At 37.4% G+C, this 25,092-nt stretch overlaps 1 protein-coding gene across 5 annotated transcripts in view; it reads right to left on the bottom strand.

Moving 5' to 3' along the window:
• anks1b (ankyrin repeat and sterile alpha motif domain containing 1B) overlaps positions 1-25,092 on the bottom strand; it is a 312,589-nt gene that overhangs the window by 67,985 nt on the left and 219,512 nt on the right. For all 5 annotated transcript variants that reach the window (XM_056455663.1, XM_056455662.1, XM_056455665.1 and 2 more), the window contains one exon: positions 20,332-20,484. In XM_056455663.1, the coding sequence (XP_056311638.1) occupies positions 20,332-20,484 (153 nt within the window). The remainder of the gene's footprint in view (positions 1-20,331; positions 20,485-25,092) is intronic.

The raw sequence follows: 25,092 nt of genomic DNA, 5'->3' as shown, positions 1-25,092 counted from the left end.
ACACTTCCATTGTCTTATAATATGCATTTATTTTTACCTAATTAACCAAACGATTTCTATATGATTCGTTCAGTGATTCATTTGTTCCCAAACCCCTCCTTAGCACAAAGCTAATCTGCACTGATTGGTAAAATGACCCAGTCTGTTGTGATTGCCCAGACATGCCCACCACAGCTATGAAGTAGCAGAGAGTATGTGAGAGCCCAAAGCAGGATTGCAACAAAGCAATGCAGTTAAACACCAGCAAATTACTCTACTCTTAAACCTAACCCCAAGTTATAACAACGACACACATTCAGTTTTAATCCACACAGTGGCAAAAGTTTTAGAAAACTAAAACTGTTTAGAAAAACCGCACCGCATGTGTGAGGAACAGCTGAGGGTTGTGAGCTCACAAACACATTTAAATCAGTAAAGAAAGAAGCACAAGTCATGGTTTCAACATGGTTTTGGACAAAATACGTGAATAGCCCCATAAAGGTTTAACCTTAGGGACACAGTACAAGCACTGATCTATAATAGATAAGTGATTACAAGCCGAGCGGGGTGATTACAACTTATAACACACAAATAAACACATATTTTGCAAACTACACAAAATGAGGCAACAATTTTAATTACACTTACATGCTATGTGTCATGGATTGGTCAGGCTCTCACGACCCCCACTCACGAAGATCACCATCACCTGACTTCTAATGAGCACACAGCTGCATCACATTCACGAGCACCAGATAAAAGCACAGCACTCCAGTCGCTCATTGTCCGGGCTCGTCTCGACGAAAGCGGACAACTGAGCGACCACTCAGCGTAGTCATCCTCAGCTAAAACAAACGATTTACTTACCTGTTCTCTTTGTATTCCTCCTAGTCTTCCTGGTCCTCCCGAATCGTCCTGTCTTCCAGTCCTTCCAAGTCTGTGTCATCCTCTGTCAGCTGTATCTGGTGTGTGCTGTCCATCCTCGTGTATTCCTGTTACCCAGCCACGGAGGAAAAGACCCCAACATCATTCCTGATCCTCCTGGCTATCCTTCATGTGCTCCTTGTTGTCATTTAATAAACACCCTAACGTTTCCTTACCTCTGTCTCCTGTCCGCTTCATAACAGAAGCCCGGACCCATAACGACGACAACATGAGCACCCCCGATCACCTTCAAGAGCTGGTGGACCAGTTGAAGCGGATTCTACAGCCACCAGCTCCACTTTCCAACGCACCACCAGCACCGAGCACTTCCGCCTCCACAGTTTCTTCTTCGGCCCTTCCTTCCAGTCCCATGGCCCGACCAGCGCCCTACTCAGGCGGAGCGGGGGAGTGCAATGGTTTTCTGTTACAATGTTCCCTCATATTCGAAATGCAACCTTCTCTATATCCCACAGATAAGTCGAAGATCGCCTACATCGTATCTCTACTCTCTGGACCTGCACTTAAATGGGCTGAGACGATCTGGAACCAAGCCGGGCCGGTCATGAATTCCATCACTACCTTCACGGAGTATTTCAAAGAGGTGTTTGGACGTTCTGATGGGGAAGTAGCCGCTGGAGAGCAGCTGTATCATCTAAAGCAAGGTACTCTATCTACACAGGAATATGCTCTCCGGTTTCGCACTCTAGCAGCTGCAAGTGGATGGAATGAGAGATCGTTGTTGACCACGTACCGGCTCGGCTTGGAACCCACTCTCCGAATCCAACTGGCCACATTAGATGATACAATGGGTCTGGAGAGATTCATCCAACATTCTCTCCGATGTTCCGATCGTCTCCGTTCCTATCAACAGGACACCATCACCCCCTCGTCTGCACTCCTCCAATCGCCTGAGTCAACAGCCTCTCCAGAACCAGAACCCATGATAATAGAGTCTGGAAGACTGACATCAGCGGAACGACAGAGGAGGCTGACCCGGGGTCTGTGTCTATACGGCGGTGTCAGTGGACACACCCGTATGGAGTGTCCCCTTCGTCCCATTCGGACTTCAGTGAGTGTATTCAGTACGAATATTGAACAATGTAAACCACTTACTACCACCGTACAAATAACTACTGCCTCTATTTCTCTCCTTGTCACAGCCCTCATCGACTCCGGGTCAGCAGGGAACTTCATCTCCCAATCCCTCTGTCGTCAACTCCACCTCCGTACTGAGGCGTCCTCGCATATATACCAGATACAACCGATAACCCAGTGCACTCGATCTTCGACCCGTATCCATCGACAATGCGAAGACATCCTTCTTCAAGTGGGGTTGTTACATCAAGAGAGGATTCAATTTCTGGTTCTGGAGGGTGCAAATATGGACATCATTCTAGGGCGCCCGTGGCTGGTGAAGCACGATCCCATCATCTCTTGGGGCACAGGAGAGATAAAGAAATGGGGATCTGGATGTACACCTGCCTGTTTTCCAAATCTCCCTCTTCAAGGTCGGAACCCCATTTCTTTGTTTGCAACATCGGTCGAGAGCCCTCCTGAGAAGCAGTCTATCCACATTCCTAAGGAGTACAGCTCCTTTCATGATGTCTTCTGCCCCAAGAGAGCTTCCCAGCTACCGCCGCATCGGCCATGGGACTGCGCGATCGACCTAGTTCCAGATGCCCAGTTGCCAAGAGGTAGGATCTACCCGCTCTCGCTTCCAGAGAATCAGGCAATGGAAGATTACATAAGGGAGGCTCTGAGTCAGGGGTACATACGTCACTCAAAATCACCAGCCGCCTCAAGCTTCTTCTTTGTGGCCAAGAAGGACGGAGGGCTGCGTCCATGCATCGACTACAGGGTCCTAAATAACGGTACAGTAAAATACCGATATCCCCTTCCTCTGGTACCAGCCGCTTTGGAACAGCTCCGAGAAGCTAAAGTCTTCACTAAATTGGACCTCCGCAGCGCGTATAATCTGATAAGAATACGTGAGGGGGACCAATGGAAGACAGCATTCGTGACCCCTACAGGCCACTATGAATATGAGGTCATGCCTTACGGTCTGGTCAACGCCCCCTCCGTATTCCAAAACTTCATTCATGAAGTCCTCCGGGAGTTTCTTCACCACTGTGTAATAGTGTACATAGATGACATCCTCATTTACTCCCGGAGTGAGGCCGAACATCGCCAACACGTTGCGGAGGTCCTACACACATTGAGAGAACATCACCTCTACCTCAAAGCGGAGAATGCTCATTCCACCAGAAGTCGATTCATTTCTTGGGATACATCATTGACCAAACCGGTATACGTATGGATGGGAAGAAAATTGAGGCTGTTCTATCCTGGTCAGAACCCACTTCCATTAAGGAGCTCCAGAGGTTTCTTGGGTTTGCTAACTTTTATAGACGGTTTATCAAGGACTACAGCAGGATTACATCACCTCTCACTAATCTCCTCAAGGGTAAACCCAAAGGACTGGAGTGGACCAAAGAAGCAGCCGCAGCCTTCCGCCTTCTTAAGAAGGAGTTCACAAGGGCCCCACTCCTGACTCATCCTGACCCAAATCTTCCTTTCGTGGTGGAAGTGGACGCATCCACCACCGGCGTCGGGGCAGTATTATCTCAACATCATGATACACCGCCCCGACTGCATCCCTGTGCCTATTTCTCTCGGAAGTTGAGCCCGGCGGAGCAGAATTACAGCATAGGAGACAGGGAGCTTCTAGCAATCAAGCTAGCCTTGGAGGAGTGGCGTCACTGGTTGGAGGGAGCCAAACATCCGTTCCAGGTGATCACAGATCACAAAAACCTCCAATACATCAAAGAGGCCAAGAGACTATGTCCACGTCAAGCCAGATGGTCACTTTTCTTCTCACGTTTTGATTTCTCCATTTCCTATCGTCCAGGACCCAAGAATCTAAGAGCAGACGCTCTCTCTCGTTTACACGAGCATCACGATCATGAAGAACTCCCAACGAAGATTCTTCCCGAACACATCTCCATTTGTCCGATCACCTGGAACGCTCCTCCAGTCGCTGCCACTCCGGAAGCCCCTGCTCCGCCGGGATGCCCTCCTCATCGGCAGTTCATACCACCTGAACACCGGGTAGATCTGATCCACTCCTTACATACCTCGCTAGGCACTGGACATCCAGGGATCAACAATACTCTCTCGCTAGTATCCCAACGATTCTGGTGGCCAAACATGGCAAGGGATGTGAGGCAATATGTTCAGGGCTGTAAGGACTGTGCCCAATCCAAGAGCCCACGTCATCTACCCGCTGGAAAGCTCCATCCCTTGCCGATTCCGAACCGTCCCTGGTCACACCTAGGAGTGGACTTTATCACTGACCTCCCTTCGTCAGAAGGTAATACCTGTATTCTAGTCATAGTAGATAGATTCTCAAAGTTTGTCAAACTAATCCCTCTGAAAGGTCTTCCCACAGCCTTTGAAACTGCCGACAATATCTTTAATCAAGTCTTCAGGTCATTTGGTATTCCAGAAGATATTGTGTCGGACAGAGGTCCACAGTTCATCTCACGTCTATGGAAAGCCTTCTTCAAGCTCCTAGGTGTGGCCGTCAGCCTCTCTTCTGGATATCATCCCCAAACCAACGGGCAGACAGAGAGGAAGATTCAGGAGGTGGGACGGTTCCTGAGGACCTTCTGCAGTGGTCACCAGAACTCCTGGAGCCAGTATTTGGGCTGGGCAGAATATGCCCAAAATTCACTGCGGCAACCCTCCACCGGACTCACGCCATTCCAGTGCGTCCTGGGCTTCCAACCACCGCTCTTTCCCTGGGATGGCGAACCATCTGATGTCCCCGCAGTGGATCACTGGTTCCGGGAGAGCGAGAGAGTCTGGGACGAGGCTCATCAACATCTGCAGAGGGCAGTCCGTCGAAGCAAGGTAACCGCCGATAGGAGAAGGTCTGAAGAACCCAGATACACACCCGGACAAAAGGTGTGGCTATCCACCCGGGACATACGCATGCGACTGCCCTCTCGCAAGTTAAGTCCCCGATTTGTTGGTCCCTTCACCATCGTGGAACAGGTTAACCCCGTCACCTACAAACTACAATTACCCTCTCACTACCGTATTCACCCTACATTCCACGTATCACTCCTGAAACCCTATCACGATCCTGTTCTTCCCTCCACAGAGCCTGACCACGAAGAGGAACCCCCTCCTCCACTGCTCCTAGAAGAAGGAGCCGTCTACGCAGTGAAGGAGATCTTGCGTTCCCGACGTCGTGGTGGCCAGTTGGAGTACCTGGTGGACTGGGAAGGGTACGGCCCCGAAGAAAGGACATGGGTTCCCAGAGCTGATATTCTCGATCCTAGTCTCATGGTGGAGTTTCATGAGAGCCACCCTGAGTTCCCAGCGCCTAGAGGCAGAGGGAGACCACCACGGCGTCGGAGGTGTCGGCCCTCAGGAGCGGGCCCTGGGGAGGGGGGTACTGTCATGGATTGGTCAGGCTCTCACGACCCCCACTCACGAAGATCACCATCACCTGACTTCTAATGAGCACACAGCTGCATCACATTCACGAGCACCAGATAAAAGCACAGCACTCCAGTCGCTCATTGTCCGGGCTCGTCTCGACGAAAGCGGACAACTGAGCGACCACTCAGCGTAGTCATCCTCAGCTAAAACAAACGATTTACTTACCTGTTCTCTTTGTATTCCTCCTAGTCTTCCTGGTCCTCCCGAATCGTCCTGTCTTCCAGTCCTTCCAAGTCTGTGTCATCCTCTGTCAGCTGTATCTGGTGTGTGCTGTCCATCCTCGTGTATTCCTGTTACCCAGCCACGGAGGAAAAGACCCCAACATCATTCCTGATCCTCCTGGCTATCCTTCATGTGCTCCTTGTTGTCATTTAATAAACACCCTAACGTTTCCTTACCTCTGTCTCCTGTCCGCTTCATAACACTATGATCCGGAGGAAAAAGAAATTGGTCCATATGAACTGTAGCAGTTACTGACAGTCCCTAAGTCCCTATTAGCAAACTTAATAGCAAACAGCCGGCGAATCCCGCGCTGCAGCGTAGGTTATTGTATGAATCATCAGAAAATTGACAGGAACAAACACAGCACTAGCTTGCCTATACTGTGATGTTGTTGTGAAAATGAACTTTAACCCTTTTTTCCCCGCAGTCGAATCTCCATGAGTCTGTAATCGTCATCTTCGTGTCATGATCAGTCAAGTGATCCTCAGCGCTCTGCTAGTGTCTGAAGGAAAAGTGCGTTCCCATTTGACCGGATCTGGAACTACATATTTGGTGATGTACCGTTTCAACGTTGACGCGTTCAAGCAAAAGATCCGAACCCAACTCAATTCATTCATTCGACTCTGAGTCGACTATTCTGTTAAAGAATCAATAGTTTTAAACACTATTGGGTGTTTTCATTCACTTAGAGCTGTGTTACACACTGCAAGGAAGGTCATTTTCAAAAACCCATAATAGGGGCTCTTTAAGAGAGTGCAGGAATAATAATAAAGACTTTTTTGAACGTTTTATTGAACAGTTTATATGGTAAAGACTATGCATTGTTAATTTACATTTTATTATTCAATTTCGGTAAGCGAATACTGTTAGACTCTCCCCAGAAAACCATCAATCACTGTTTATTTCACTTTAATATTTGCTCCATTGTTTTTATTTATGACTGTAGTTTGATTATTATATGTATATAATAAATTACATGAAAATAAATGTATATTTCACTCCCATATAAAATCAACCCAGTCAATCTAAAGTCTTTTAAACAAAAAGAGTCATTCAAGTCATCTTGTGAAATCACATGGCAATATCGCAGAGAAAAAAATATCGCAATGTCAAATTTTTTATCGTGCAGCCCTAATGACAATGTTTTTATTTTAACTTTATATCTGTCAGAATATAAAATAAAGTAAACATTAACATATTAAACATCCCTAATACATATAGTACATAATTCCAGAGAAACAATGGTCTCTTTTTTATTATTATAATCTATTTCCATAACTGCACGACATGAACAAAACAGCCTCAATGTGTCTTCTGCTATTAAAGCGAATGTTTTATCATGGTTAAGGTGTGAGAGAGTGTAATATGAGTGCCAAAAGGAAAGAACAGATAGACTGACTACGAGGGGGAGTGTGTGTGTGCGTGTTTGTGTGTGTATGTGTGTTTGATGGGCCTGCTGTGTTAACGAAGGCAGTAGCCATCTGCTAGTGTAAGAAAAGACAATTTGCAATCTGTGCGTTTGGAGAGGTGACAGGAAGTAATGAAAACAGGAATGCAACACAAAGGACATGAAAACTCATTACATACACACACAGTCACTGAATGATAAATGTCGGACCACACACACACTTAAAACAAGACACTGCAGGTGAGCATGGTAAAAAAACTAATAGCAATCACCATACTTCACCACTTGACTGATTTCACTATGAATTGTGAACAATTGTGAGCTTTCTAAGATGGTGTTTAAATATGCATGAGGCATTATTTCATAGAAGATGTAATCATTTGCATATATGACAGTATCTGAACACTGGATAAAGACTTGTAGGTTCAGAATTCCTTATTATAACACATTAGAGTCAAAGGTTTTTACAAAGGGGATTATTTATCATTACGATATTCAGATAATACAGCATGAAAAAGTAAAATCTAGACAATTTATGAGTACAATGAAGTGTTGCAGACATATTTTTCACGAACATATCATTCAGTAAATACACACACATAAACGTGAAGTCTGATGTATGTAAGTTCTGCTTAAGATTTTCATTTTTACTAACAAATACAGCTATTAAGACATGCAAGCCTTAATGAAACAAACACTTGCATGAAACAGACACTCAAATGAAACAGACACTCATTTATAAAGTGCAACAAATACACATTTAAAGGTTTATGTTGGACGATTTCCTTCCATTAGACTAAACTAACATTTTAAGAAAAGCTAAAGAAACCAAAAACTCTAAATATTCAGTTTTAAGCCTGCATTGTTTCGTCTTAAAGCATACATGCCCTTACACACTTACACACTTACTCACACACAAACACGTCAGCTTTGAATCATCCGCACTTCACGCAAGCTGTCTCTATGGGAACTACCACGAGCAGTCATGGCAACCGGGTAACAGTTGTCAAAAAAACACAGCTAAACTATTATTACGAGCTAAATGACTTCTGACCGCCTACCAACACGGCAAACATAAACCAGCCGCTGCCCAGAAACACAGCCCACCACAGCATGAGACAAGTAAGAACAAATGCTATTTAAATACATTAAATACAGCAGCTATAGTCAGAGCTGCGCTAAAAATACACACCGGAAAATATCATTTAAAGCATTCTATACCGGTTCTTCTTGTGGCTGAAACCGATGGAGACTGAGCTGATACACAGTCCAACAGAAAACTCACCACAGCTCAACCCAGGATTTGGGGTCAATAAAACAATGAAAATAGTTGGATCGTAATATGATCGTGCTTTAAAAAGCCACAGACTTGCGATCGCTCAGCCAAAAGCGACCAAATCCTCCGTTTGGTTGAAAACAATTCCAGGCTGCGCTGGATGCCTTTCGTTTGGAGATTAAGCTCATGATGTTTGAACTAGAACTAAGTGATTTATTCAATAAACATCCAGTAATGCAATAAACAGCATTATGAATTATGAATGAAATGTATTAATATGAATGTACTAATATAGGCATCAATTTATTCAACACAACATAATAATTTTATGCGTGTGTGTCTTGTGTGTACTGTATGTGTATAAAATACAATATATAGTGTATATAGAGATAAATCATATATATATATATAATGAACAATGAATATAATGCATAAATATGAAGGTAAGAAGTCCTTTTTTTACTTTTCATTTATGCACCTAACAATTTCATGGTTATTTCAATTTATTTCTAATATAATTAAATATTACACCATTTCTGTTAGAATAATATTAAACATTACAAAATAATTCTATTGTTTATGCAGAAAAAAACAACATAAACAGTTTTCAATATAATTAACAAACAAAAATAATATAATGAATTTTAATAAATATATAAATAATGAATGAAAACACAGGAATATACAGAAATATAAATGCAAAAAGTAAAATTACAATTTTTTATTATTTATTATGCTCAGCATGAATGAGTTCACCCCTCACAAATCTGTAATTTAAATTAATATTCTTTATAAGACACTTTACAATATTATATTTGTTCATATAATAACTTATTTGTGCATATATAACTTACGATAAGTCTAATAATTTGTAGCCCAAATTTATTTTAGGAAAAATTATTAAACATATTATTAAAAAAAAAAAGAAAAAAAAAAGAAGGAAAAAAATATATATAAATAATTTTTCCCCCAATATTTCACATGAATTTAATTCTGTTTGGTGACTAAAATATTAAATAAAAATATTCATTTAATAAATCTGTTTTGTTCAAATGCTCCAAAATATATTTGCTATATTCAGACAAATGGATAAAAATATTCATTTTAAAAATGGAATGTATTTATTTATGTTGACCACTGTATGTTTATATATATATAAGATGTTAATATTATGACAACATGAAATGTATATATTTATATATTTGATATTATTTAGATATTTATATAAAGAATATATAATTTACATATTATATATAAGAATAAAAGGTTTTAAGATTCTATCTATCTGACATCCTGTGTTCTGCACATTTTGGGAATTTTTAGTTAGAAAATGTGATCCCATTTGATTTTTGGAATATGAAATGCAAAACTCAATATCTCAAGCTCAATATATCAGAAATGGCATGACTCTTGTATGATTAACAAAACGTCACATTTCCATTTTCACAACATTATTATATGCTGTCTTACTATATCATGTACAGTGCAGTGTTGCGTATAATGTCTATGTGTGTGTGTGTGTGTGTGTGTGTGTGAGAGAGAGCAATTATAAAGCTTCTGGGGAATGCAGACATGTTGAGCCCTGTTATGAATATTATCAGATGAATGCCTGTGCAAACCCTAAGGCCGGACACACACGCACACAAATACACACAGACGGACACACATACACAGGCCCTTACATGCATGGAATGATGCCAGTGAGACATTCAAGAAACACACAGTCATGAAAAGTGTTGAGGTTTGCCATCAGCTGCCTTTGTCTAAAGAGCCTGTCAGCTTTACGTCGCTGTCACAGCAATCTGTGCATCAACGCTGCTCAAAATCAAAATATGAGCTTAATGAGGACAGTTCATAATACTGACCCATTTCACCCAATTTTTGACATCTAAACTGAGACACAATTAAAGTGATCCCCTTAAAAGACACATAGTTCATGTTGAGACGATGTCAATTAAATGAGTAATCTGAAAAGGTAGAGAGCAGAAAGAGACACCAAACACTTCACGCTGATGCTTAATATGTCTCAAATCAAAGTGACTCTATTTTAAACTCTATTTTAAACTTTATTTATAATATTTAGTGTAAATAGAAATGTACAGAAATGCATATAAGATTTGAATTTTTATACCTAATGAATAAATAAATAAATAAATAAATAAATAAATAAATAAAGCGGCGATTAAATATAATAATTATTATGTCTTGAACACTTCATCGGCAAATAAAGAACTGATACAGCCATCTAGTGAATTATAAGGTGTATTACAGCTTGAAAAAAAGACTAATCTTAGGCAACTTAACAATAAGATTGAGCTGTATTTCATTGAGTTCACATACTCATCTGCTAGAATTGATTTGGTTTACATGTTACTCTTACTGAATTTCAACAAAATCAAACCACATTGCAATATAATATATAAAATAAGTAGATAAAAACAAAATAAATAATATAAAATATAAGATAAAATAAAAACTATAAACGGTTAAATATATAATTAAGTAACAATAAAGCATTAGTGATATTTTTTCTATACCTATATTCTCTATATTAATAATATCTGAATAATACACATTATTCATTCATTCATTTTCTTTTTGGCTTAGTCCCTTTATTAATCAGGGGTTGCCACAGCAGAATGAACCGCCAACTTATCCAGCATTTGTTTTGCGCAGCGAATGCCCTTCCAGCTGCAACCCATCACTGGGAAATAATACAAATAATAATCAAGAGTAAATGTTAAATATGAATATGAACGTAATGATAATATTACCGTGATATTAATATCATACTATTATATATTAATGCATATGCATTTCAATAATAAATCACAATTAAATGTTACAATATTAACAATAGAATAACAATACAATCAAAACAAAACTGCATATTAATATAAACAGTTAATATAATTAGCATAGATCACTAAAGATTATTATTGATTGTTACATGTTAGTAACATGTTACATGTTAGTTTTATTGTGTGTGTGTGTGTGTGTGCGTGCGTGCATGCGTGCGTGCGTGTGTGTATTTTCCTCACTCTCCTCTCCGCTTCTTACTCCACTTTTAAGTTTCTTATTGGTTCAGTTATCTGTCCATCATCGTTATGACGGTGCCAGTTCAACCAATACCTGGATAAGTCGCAAAGATTTAAAGCTCTGACAGACCAGTGTTTTTGGATTGCTAAGGCTATTTGGTGATTTATTATCTCAGTTTTACTGTGGTAATTCGAGTTTACTTGTTAAACTTGATGGCTTGAAGTAACTGCTTTGATGGTTGTTGTGTGATTCTAAACTGAGCCTTATGACCTTCTTGTTAGGTTTGTTTTAGTTTAGATTGATTTAGTTAGATTAGTTTGAGTGTTTTGCCCCTGTGTAATAATGACTTTTGTAGTTTAATTAGTTTAGATCAGGTGTCGTGTGCATTGAAAGCATCAGTTTCATTTTCATTATTTATTTTTGTCGGCTAGTTTAGACTTTAGACTTAAGGTTTGTTTTATTTTGTTAATTTCTTCGATTTGACTTACACTCATTGTTTTAGTTTACAAAGAATATTGTGAATGTTAATTTATTTTTTCCAGTTGTTATTGTTACATCTTTTGTTTAAACCATTGAGTAAAAAGCTTAAATTCTGAATCGATTCCTGCCTCATTCTTGATTTGTCTCACCTAAATGTTACAGCATCCCTTTTAAACATCACAAACAAGTAACACTGATACATTTTGAGGTGTTAAACTGTGTATTAATGGTATCATATGTGTGTGTTACTATGCAATTAAATGTCTCTGTCATCACAATACATCCATTATTGTTTTTAAATGATCTAATAGAAATTATTTGACATTAATCACATTTTTTCTTTTGATCAAATAAATGTAGGCTTGTCTAGACTTCTATTAAACACATAAATATGTCTTGAACTCATAAACATCAGCACATTAGTTATGAATTCGATCCACTGAAAAAGAAAAAAATGCATTTTTAAACCATAAATGCACATATACGAGCAAAAAAATAAAAAAAAGTGTAGCATTTGTAAAGGTGACAGCTCTTGTATCCTTTTCTTCAGAGAGTGTATAAAATGAACACTGACCTTATGATGACCTCATAATGCCTCAGTGTGAGTGTGTAATAGTGTTTGTGGACAGCAGTAACACACACATCTTGTCACCGGCTTGTCCAGAAGCCTCAGCATCTGCTGCCCTGAGCGTTTATGAGCTGATTTAATCTGGATCGCTCCACAAATGCTATTTCTCTCCCACTGATCTCTCTCTCTCTCTCTCTCTCTCTCTCTCTCTCTCTCTCTCTCTCTCTCTCTCTACACACACTATCACTCTTCAATCTCTGAAGCAAAGTGCTACTGTCATGCTTTTAGTCATCATGTTACGTTTTCAAGCTGGCCTTCTCTAGTAAAAATGAAACGTGGCATTAGGGGTGTGTGACAGCCCCCAAAAATGTTATACTGATGTTTATTGGAGATAAAATAAATACATAAACAAAATCACCTGCAAAAATGCGCACCTCACTTTATCTGTTAAGCAGGAGAGCAAAGGTTTGTTTTGTTGTTTTTGAAAGTTTGAAAGAAATGTCTTAAGTGACATTGACTTTGTTTACATGGACATCAGTAATCAAATTATTTGCCTTAATCTGAATAAGACAATAATATGATTAAGTTGTTTACATGAGTTGCTTATTGAATGCTCTTTTCATGATCCCGTTTTACATGTTAAAGCACATTTCCTCTGGAGTTTCATGTAATTTCAGGTGTTTCATCTTTAATTTGTCAACTTTAACTGCAGTTTGGCACTTTCACTTTCATTCAGGAACATTTCATGCATGCCCCCCGTGACAAACGAGATACTGGATGCGATGGACAGCTGGAAGAGTGTTGTTGTAATGGAATTTTATACAACCGCATGCCATATGGGGAAAAACAGGTGCCAGCAGGTGTCTGTGGTCCTTCACTGACTCGGTAGGTGCTGAGAATAGTGTCAAACAGCTGTGTGTCTGTGTATGGAATATCTGGTAGCAAAAAGCGGCGAAAATCCTACACGACAATAAGAATTGATTAAGGTGTTTACATGTCTGTACTGCACTTCAATAATGCGACTAAAATCACCATCCTCCACATGTCTTAATGCCATTTCTGTTTAGTTCGATTATGACCTTAATCGGATTAATGAAAAATTGCTGTTTACATGGTAGACTCTTAAAGAGAGTATTGTCTTAGTCATAGTAAAATCGGATTATTGGTGCACATGTAAACATACTCACTGTTTTTTGCAATCAGGAAGTTATGTTTTTGTTAGCAGAAAGTTGCTAGGCAACTGAGGCACATATTCAAATGCACAGGAAAAAAGTAGCAGAAATGCTGATATTCATGCGCTCGTTTTGACAGTTATGGCAATTCAAGATAAAGCTATTAAGAACACACACACACAAACATGCAGACAGAGTCAGTCAATACTGTATATACAGTGGTCCCTCGTTATTTGCGGGAGTTACGTTCTAAAAATAGCCCGCAATAGGTGAAATCCACAAAGTAGTCAGTTTTATTTTCGTCAATTATTATAGATGTTTAAAGGCTATAACACCCATAACTACACACTTTATACAGTTTTCTCAGACAGGCATTAACATTTTCACAGTTTTCTCTCTTGCTTAAACACACTCAAAGTTCAAACATTCATAGAAAAATAAGTCCGGTATTATCGAATGAAGCCAAATATGAAAACCTGTTGTCAGGCGCGAACATCTATCACTGTCAGAAAAGCTTTTTAGCTATTGTGCGGATAATGTTGTTTTTCTTGCAGTCACTGATCCACAAAGCTAAAGCAGACTCCATCCTTAAGGGGGTCGCACACCGGATGCACCGGGCACATAATAGTTTTAAGTAACATGCACCGGATTCACACATTCATTCAATGTCTTTTTTACTTAGTCACTTTATTAATCAGGGTCGCCACAACGGATTGAACCACCAACTTATCCAGCAAATTTTTTATGCAGCAGATACCCTTCCAGCTACAACCCCACAATGGGAAACACCCATACACTCTCATATTCACACACATACACTATGGCCAATTTAGCTTATTCAATTAATCTATACCGCTTGTCTTTACAGTGTGGGGAACATTTGCATGTTATTTCAAATTAAATTATTCCGATGGCACACTGTCAGAGTCGTAGCCGGGCACCGCAGACAACTGCTGACCTGTGGTGCCAGTTTGTGTACCCTGATATAAACCTATGTTTACAATTCTAAAATGCGTGACGCTGTGTGGGGCAGCGCATCTGGTGTGTCACCCCTTTACGATGGTCTTGCTGCGGACAGTTAAAAACCTTTTTTCATCCTTGTTGGAACTCACTGCTAGCGATTGAAGATTTATGTTAATTTGACCAGCTGAACGTATTCTGTACTGTACAGGAGACACGAAGGAGATGTGCTGAATTTTTTTTTTTTTTAAATAAGTATGTCAAATTGCACAAAAAAATCTGTGAGACTGCAAAAGGTGAACCGCGTTATAGCAATGGACCAATGTATAGCAACTCCATGTCTCTGTGGTTCATTGAAACATTCATTCAATGCTAAATAATTTGTTCAAAATAGCTGATTCATTTAGAAACAAAGCAAGTGACTGGCTACCTCTAAAACCCACATCCCTACTATATAGTAGGGAAAAAAACTGTGTGTGGTAAATGTCTGAATTCATAATATCGCCTAAACATGTTTGGATGAACTCTCTCGACAAATGTCAGCTCACATACCAGTACACTAATACCATAGACAATAAATATTGCACATTTCTACAAGGTTGTATTGCTCTTGTATTCTGGACACTGCTGTGTTTTTCACCACACACTGTCCAGCTTCATCGGACAGAATATCTCATTCTCATTTTCAGTACAGTGACCTGAGAGACAGAGGCGCTCTGTGATTTGTCTGAATATGCTCATTACAGGACATTCAGTGTAGACTGACTACAAAAAAGTCAAAGATGATCACTGTCTATGCATTCACTTACTTTATCCACTCTATTTCAGACTTTTTAAACAGTCAAATCTTATTTTGTAATGTTTTTTTTAATTATTCACTCACGTTTATGTCATTAAAACCCTGTAAGTGTCAACTAAACAATAAAAGAAAAATTATGAAATGTGTGTTGCCATTTAAGCCAATAGGGATTAAGGCTGCTTCAAATGATATGAAATTACTTCACATACTTCACATTTTACTTCAAGTCATCTGCAGAGAGTAGTAGTTTTAGTTAGGAATGACAACAAAGCAAATTATAAATGACATATACAGCATTTCTCATTTATTTTTACCACACAAACCTTATATCATATTGCTTTAGAACCCTTGGAATATAGCACACAATTACTACAGTACAAATCTAACAGCTTACAGTCTAATCAACCTCCCAGTCCATTATATGAAAGAGTGCAGCATGAACATTGTTCTAAACTTCTACTTTTGTGCTCCACAGAAAAAAAGAAACAGGATTTGAACAACGTGAGAGTGTAAATGAAAAGCTTCCTTTAGCAAACACTCAGCCAATGTCAATCTTAATAAAGCTGTGTGTATTAATTAAACAGAGCCTGAGGGAATGACTAGTGTTAATAGAACACACACACACACACACATACTTTGGTACTGTTTCACTCCAATGCACAAACAATCAAAACACCTAAATGTACTCATAGAAACACATCAAATGCCTCATTTTCCTCGCTCTGTCTCCCTCTTGTGGTTATTCCATGTTTATTCCCACTGCAGTATTCTTGTCATACTCTCTTTGCACAGTGAGTGGGTGAGTGTGTGTATATATATTTTTTTCAAGAGCTAAAGAAATCACATCCCACATTATTATATAATCTGCTCTCTCCTCTGTTTCTCTTACTCTCTCTCTCAGCTGAAAAGTGAGTGAAATTAGCATATACGAGGCTGTAATTAGTCTTTTAACACCAAACACGACATGTCACATGATCTCCGTCATCAAACATGCCGTTTATTTTTCCCCAAACATGGAGAAAAATCAATCAAGCAATCGCATTCGATTTTCATTTCACACATGGGGAATAACAACAGGGTTTCTTCAAGATCAAACTGTTATGCTAATATATATATATGCAAGCAGATTTTAGGAATATTTCTCAAACACGCAGATACCATTTAAAGAACCTCTGAAATCAAAATATCTTTGCGTATTTGTCAGCATTATTATGTTGAATTTGAGGTTATCTGTAATTAAGTGTTCTCCAAAACTCTGACCAGATTTACATTTCGAAATCATGACATCACTGTCATAATTCAGCTTCTCATCAAATTTTCTGACCAATCAAAAGTGTCCCGCTCCCTACAGTATGACAGCTTGGTCGCTATGTAAGCAAGCATTCATTCCGATGGTTTTCTAAACACTTAAAGATATTAAAAAGCTATAAACATTAGCTTACACAGTGTTGATCTGAACTGTTGCATGTTTATTTGCTAGGAAAATGAGAGGAGGAACCATAAAAATCAAGCATGCGCATGTATACTCATCAATCTACAGCAAGGGCTGAGGGGAAAAATGCATTGCATACTCCTACACAGTCAGCATACAGGCCACTAAAGACATTTAAAATGTCAGTTACACACATTTTCTCTAAGGTAAACGGCACATGTGGTGCATTCATGTCAAGTCGTATAATTCATATTCATCATGTTGATCATGCTGAACAAACACACGTGAATGCTACCACAACATCCTTAGTACAAGTGGAAAAACTCAAAATGTTCCTAAAGTCTGTGTGAACTGGAAGTTGCTGAGACTTTTATTTCAGTATGCTGGTGTATTTACAACTAAAATTAATATTTAGTAGGGGGCGGGGCTTTCTTTTTGCTCATCAGTCCCTCATAGCAAACTAATGGTAAGAGGGTGTTGATGACAGAGAAGGACTGCCACTTGACCGCAAATGATCAGACTTTGATTGAAGATTACCAAAACAAAACTAAGTTGAAATTAAATTAAACAATAACTTTAAAGCCTTCTGAGTCTGAGAGGTCAGTAAGAAAAATGTTGGAATTGATAAATGTAACATATGTTGTTGATTACATTTTTGTTGGAATTAATAGTTTAGTTTTGGTTAATTTTATATAAGCAGAGTTTACAAACTCTGTTGTATTTTCATATTTATCAAAAGAAGGTACACTGCCATCTTGTGCCGGCAAAAGTGACTTGAACACACCTGTAATCACAACTCGTAAATACGAACCTTCCATGAGGACTTTCATGCAGCACTAGTCCACTATATAGCAGATAAATGATGTAGACTGTCAAAATATGTTTCCCATTTTACAAATGTACATAAAGCAGTTACATCATTAATCACGACTGTTCACATACAAAATAACTGCTTGCATGTATTATGTATTTGAAGAGTTCATATGCAAAAACCTCTGTGCCATCTGGAATTTTTGTCTAAAATAATTTTTCTCTTATGTTTATGTTCAGTTATTTCGCTTAAAACACAATGAAAATAAACTCTTTGCCATAAATGTGAAAATACTGAACATGTAGACAGGAGCCTGAGGAAAATGCTCATTTTAGAAGAAAATTTCAGATGGCACTTAGAGGGTTTTGCATCTGAACGTTGCTTTATAACTACACACATCTGTGTATGCATGTATAGAGAAAATATTTTCTTAATATACAGTTGAAGTCAGAATTATTAGCCCCCCTGAATTATTAGCCCCCTGTTTATTTTTTCCCTAATTTCAGTTTAACGGAGAGAGGATTTTTTTCAACACATTTCTAAACATCATAGTTTTCATAACTCATTTCTAATAACTGATTTATTTTATCTTTGCCATGATGACAGTAAATAATATTTGACTAGATGTTTTTCAAGACATTTCTATACAGATTAAAGTAACATTTAAAGGCTTAACTAAGTTAATTAGGTTAACTAGGCAGGTTAGGGTAATTAGGCAAGTTATTGTATAATGATAGTTTGTTGTGTAGACTATCAAAAAATAAAATAGCTTAAAGGAGCTAATAATTTTGTCCCTAAAATGTTTTTTAAAAAATTAAAAACTGCTTTTATTCTAGCCGAAATAAAACAAACAAGACTTCTTCTAGAAGAAAAAATATTATCAGACATACTGTGAAAATTTCCTTTCTATGTTAATCATCACTTGGGAAATACTTAAAAAAGGAAAAAAAAATCAAGAGGGGCTAATACTGTAATTCTGACTTCAACTGTACATTTAATATTTTTAAAGCATATACTTTTATGTACGTGCATTTACACACACACACACACACACACACATATATATATATATATATATATATATATATATATATATATATATATATATATATATATATATATATATATATATATATATATATATATATATATATATATATATATATATATATATATATATATATATAAATATATATATATATATATAAAATATACACAATACACACACATATGTGTAAATATTTTTGTATTTTTTTATGCAATTAATCTGTAACCAGTCCTACTCACACAGAAACATGATAACAAAAAGCAGATCAAATGCATGAACTGGCATGGACCATGAAATGAATGAAACCAATTTGAATTGGACACAGAATAGGGTATTTTGAAGAGGACAAACAGTAAGACAGACTCAGTATTTCAATTACAAATGTCCTTTGATTGGCAGGGATGTGATGGAAACAAAAACTCTATTGGCAATTTTGTTTAAAAAGCAGGAGTATATACTCAATGTTTTGATGATTCAGTTAAAATTACGTCACACATGTCAAAGCTGCGCATCACAAAGCACTTCAGGAGACATTCAACTAAACTTCAATTCAGATTCAGATCTCCTAAAATATCTACTGTATAGTGTTATGGTACTATTCAATTTCACTGCAGGCAAAAGAAAGACGAAACAGACAGGATTGTTTATCAAACAAATGCAATTACAGGCAAGCTTCAGAGGCCACAGAAACTCTATTACGATAAATTGGCCAACAGGATGTCAGCATGATTCAGGATGATCTCTCACAACCTCTGGCTGTCTTTTCAAAGGTCTTCAATCTAATCTGGTTTCAGAAGACAGCTTTATGCTAACAGCACTCATAGCTAAACACTTGTGCTAACTTACAAGCAAACTTCACACTTTTTGTTTTTTTTAATTTTCAATACTTCAAGGATTTTTTAAATTCACTGTAATCAGAATGAGCTGAAAAAAATAAATATATAACTTTAATAATAATTATCATAATAATATATTTTGTTATTTGCTCATTTGCATTTGTTGCATTGTTTATTCATCTGATTTATCATTGGCTAATACAAATGCTAATAGGTTCTAAACAATTGAGAAACTGAATTGATATTTAATAAATAAAAATTATGTTTAAAATTCATGTCTATTAAATACAGCTATACTAAATATAGCTAACAGCTGGAACTGAACGTACTTATGGGTTAATAATTGTTACACTATATAAGTTTTTGATTGTTTATTATCAATACTATCAATAACTGCTATACTGTTAAAGTATTTAACTAATAATGACTTAATGAAGCCTTTAAAAACAAAACCTTAACTTTTTATATAATATAATATAATTAATATAATATAATATAATATAATATAATATAATATAATATAATATAATATAATATAATATAATATAATATAATATAATATAATACACTTCATTTTATTTATATATACCATAAATTTTTATATAATATGTACATATTTATCATTTTATTATTAATAATTTTGATGACACCACCACCACTACAACTACAACTATTACAACTACTACTACTACTTCTACTACTACTAATTCTAATTATACTAATACTAATAAATGTAACATTTCCCAGACTCCCCCCCCCCCCCCCCCCCCCCCCCACTTCACTGGTAATCTTGCACTCACTTCTAAAAGCCAGACACCAGCTTTCACAACACAGCAGCAAACAGAAGATTGAGGTGAGCAGGACTTACGTTGATGAGCTCGATCTCCCAGATCTTCTTGACCAGCTCCATAGACGTGTAACCGTTGATGAGAAAAGACTTGGTGTAATCTCCCAACTCCAGAGATTCCAGCCATTCAGCAACTGAGGTGGGATTATTTCCATCATAACCAATGGGCCGCACCTGACACACAAAAACAAACTGTTAAACCGCCGTATCAACAACCAAACCAGAGGCTGGACAGAGAGCTTGGGTTATGAATAAAGAGCTCCAGCAACAGGAAATGTTGTTATTCAGTGATGGAAACACCTGCTTCGACTACTAGCATGAATTTCCATTCTGCTCCACTGTTGTTTGCTTCTGCTCCGGCCGATAAATGAGGGAGAGACGAGCTAACAAAACAAAAAACTGTGTGCTTTACTCCCAGGGAATCATTCCTATATTTACTGATAAAAGAATATGGATTGAACACACAGCAGAAGTCTTTGGAAAAAAGCCTCTGCCCAATGCATAAATGTAAATGTTGAAGCTATCAGCTAAAGCAGAGTCTGAAAGCGCTGACTGCAGATGAAAAGTTGAGCTTTTCTCTTTTCATAGTTAGCCTTCATATCTTTCTCTCTCACACACACATACCGTTTCCTGTCTTTAATCTTAAATTCCATTTCTTTTTAAAGGAATAATTTTCATTTCAAACCAAAAAGTGAAAGAGAAAAAAGTTCTGTCAACCTTTACTTTTCTTTATAATGCAACTTTGTGGGCATCCTGTCTGTTGAGCTCCACATTGACAAAAGCAGCATCATAGAAGTTTCATGAAAGAGGAAAATTAGTGTAAAGTGAGTTTAATTGGATCTTTTCTATGATGCAAAGCTACTGAATGGCTTATTGTGTGCAAGTCATCTAGACCTTTTCAGAGATGCACAATTTTGAATAACTTGTGAATCACAATGATCTTTAGAGATCACGATTTTCCAAATCTAGTCTAAGTTTATTACGTTTACAGTCTACTAAACAAAAAAAGTACTTTACTGTAACTTATGACAAAATGTTATTGCTACAGTTTACGCAACCAGAATTAAAAAAAAAAATTGATGAAATGAATGATTCAGTGACTTCAATTATTTCATTACTGTGTGAACAAGCTTTTCTGAACTCATCTTTTGAATGAATTATTAAATGACTCACTTATAAAGGCGTTTTTACTGGATGAAAGAGTGTTTTGAACAAACCTCTTAAATGAGGGATTCGATCGCACATTAATAAAAATGTTACATGTTTTATCATCAGTGAACATTTCTAAACAGATCTTAAATGAATTTATTAGTGACTATTAATGAACGAGTCAACGATTCACTCATAAAAAGATCACCTACTGTATTCTCATTTAAATCTCTTAAACACGTGATTCAATAATTGTATTTTTAGCAATTACTTGTGGCCACCCACCTAATGGTCCAAGTGATACAATCAGTAGTAACTGAACTGAATAATTATTTCATCATTCATAATGACTTCACATATTTAGTTACTGGAATAATCTTCTTTTTGAACTAATCTCGAATGAATGATTAAATGACTCTCTCACATAACAACTTCACTTCTTTCATTAATGGGCAAATAAGTGAGCAACTTATTGATTCATTAACCTACTCAAAAATATTTTGTGTTTCATTGCTGAATGAATCAGCATTTTTAAGTGGATTTCTTGAATGAATGTTTCAATTACTCAATTACCAACTTCATTCATTCATTCATTCATTCATTCATTTTCCTTCAGCTTAGTCCCTTTATTTATCAGGGGTCACTACAGTGGAATAAACCGCCAACTTATCCAGCATATGTTTAGGTGGATGACCTTCCAGCTGCAACCCAGTATTGGGAAACACCCATACACACACATTCAAACACATACGCTACGGCCAATTTAGTTTATTCAATTCACCTATAGCGCATGTCTTTGGACTGTGAAACCGGAGCACCCAAAGGAAACCCACGTCAACACGGGGAGAACATGCAAATTCCACACAGAAATGCCAACTGACCCAGCAGGAACTCAAACCAGTGACCTTGTGCTGTGAGGCAACAGTGCTTACCACTGAGCCACTGTGGTAAAGTTGGCATTACCAACTTGTATCAACACCAATTGAAGTTTTGAATCAATTTCTTCACATGTTAATCCTTAATGTAGACATTAGTGTTTATATCCAAACTATAACTATGACTTCTGTTCAAATAAAAAATAATATTGTGACTGAAAAACCAGAACTGAGTCTGTAGCAGCACAAATGCAGATCTGAATGTTGGCTGTGATCCTACTTGTCAAAGATAAACATTGCTGAATCATTATCATTTAGGAATAACACCATGTGGGTGTTTGAATTGAGGTCTTTTAACAATTAATCATGCAGCTCTGAGGCTTTTATGGTGCTTTTTTTGGAGCTCAGACCCACTTTCAGTTTTCTCATATACAAATGAGCAGCCAGATCATTCTTCAAAATGCCTACTTTCATGTACCACAAAAGGAAAAATGAAGCGATATGAGTCTATAAACAACACAAAAATTAGTAAATGACAATGTTTAAAATTAATTGACTATAGCTTGGACTATAACTATGAACTGTCACTTGAAGCTGGGAATGCATACTGCTTGAAGAAAACCACTGCTAACAAATGGAGCTTGTAAAATCAATGGAATAAAATAAAAAAAAAACTGTGCTTTGCTGTCAAAATCAGAATGCAAATAATTTGTATAGAATTCAAGTTCATCAATGACAGCGTTTAAAGCTAAATGTAGACATTTAACAGAAGAAATTCCAGAATTTTCTCATTTCTACAATGCCTGTAACAGTCATTGTGACTGAAATCATTCTAGGCTGTGTACTGAACGTCAATTAATTTTTTGTTAGGTCATTTTTGCATCTTTTCGCTTTTTTCTTTTTAATGTCTTCGATTATATTTGATTAAGTCTTTCATTGTGTCTGTTAGACGGGAGAGCAGCTTTTTTTTTAAGTTGGACTGCCTTTGAAATTGTGAATGCCAACAATTAAGGCAGAATAATTTGCTGATAAAAATATCTATTTTTAAATGATTACATATTGAATATAATTTTATCTCAATAGGATACATTATAAGATTTGGACTAGACAACACTTTGGAGTGAATGCACAATAAAACCCTTTATAAACATGAACTTTCAGGAGTGCGCATGCAGAGATAATATGTTGACTGTAATTTGACTGTATACAGCTATTCAAGGTATAATACACAAAACTCTTTTGCTAAAATAACAAAGTTCAAATGAATTATAACATAAATGTAAGAAACATTAGAGTACTATAGTGTTTTATTTCCACAGGAAATATTACACTACAAAACTTAAAAATGGTTAAAATGACCAGCCTAGCTACAGTGTTAAACAGAAATGCTATTATGGATGAAAACTACTGATTACTATCATTTTAAGGCATACGTTTTATATGAACAATACACATCCACATTGCTATTTATATGGGCATACAGTATTTTGTCCTACAGTTACAGCATTAAACACAATACTTACTCCCAGGGCCGTTTATATTTAGCTGCACCATGTTGATGTTTCATAACATCTAATTTTTACGAGGTGGGTCGTTAGTCCAATGCTCAACCCCAAAACTGGAGGACCAGGACAATTTAGCCGACCCAATTCCCCAATAGTGCATGTCTTTGAACTTGTGGGGGAAATCAAAGCACCCGGAAGAAACCCATGTGAACACAGGGAGAACATGCAAACTCCACACAGAAATGCCAAGTGACACAGCCAGGCGTCAGTGACCTTCTTGCTGTGAGGCGACAGCGCTATCCACTGTGCCATCGTGCCACCTTCATTAAACACATAATTTTAACCTATTTAGATTAAGATTATACTTACTTTAAAGTATTTCACAATTGTGAACTTTTTTTCCCTCAAGTTCATATCTCAGAATTCTCAGAATTTTATAACTCAACTCAAATGAAAAATGGTGAGTCTATCACCTCAGAGGGTGAAAAAAGCCTCAAGTGCTGGATATATTCTGAGCCGAGGGAAACGAGAAAGAGAATAATGAGTTGTTTTTTTCTTTATCAGTATTGTGAAATATAATCTCAGAATTGCAAGGGTTTTAAAATATAAAATCAAATGATCTTTTCCTTTATTTTTTTCTAGCCATAAAATGGCTCTTCATCTCTTCCAGGTTTTCTGTAATCATAAAGCGTGTGCATCCTCAATGTTTACAAACCAGTAATTATTCTCAAGTCTGTTATGATGGTTAAGTTTATTTACCATTGGGTGTGCAGTTATACACAGTAAAACTGCTATGTAAATGGATTCATTCACTAATTCATTCAAAAGAAATCCTCTCTGCTCACTTTTGACATTTTGACATCTGTTTGAACCAATGCAGATTTGCACATTAGTGTGCATGTCTGCTCATGTGTACATTGTATTCCTTGTGTTGAGGGGACCAAATGTCCCCACAAGTACCGCAATACAGGCAAACCTTGATCTTGTGGGGACATTTTTTGGTGCAGAAAACAGCTCAAAAATCACACATAATGAAATATTTAGAAAAATGTAAATGCAGATTATTTCCTGTGAGGGTTGTATTTAGGGGAAGGGTTGGGTTATAGAATATACAGTCTGTACACTAGAAACATCAGTCCCCATAGCTGTGCAAATCTTTGTGTTTGTGTGTGTGTGTACGTGTGTGAGTGTCCTTTCTATCCTATCAGAACACACGACCGTTCTCCTCTGCGATGTCCTTCCAGAGATTGCGA

This window comes from Danio aesculapii, chromosome 4 (assembly GCF_903798145.1).
Source record: "Danio aesculapii chromosome 4, fDanAes4.1, whole genome shotgun sequence".
Classification (NCBI taxonomy): domain Eukaryota; kingdom Metazoa; phylum Chordata; class Actinopteri; order Cypriniformes; family Danionidae; genus Danio; species Danio aesculapii.
Note: the sequence above shows the minus strand (reverse complement) of the source record. Positions and strands in the feature narration are given on the sequence as shown.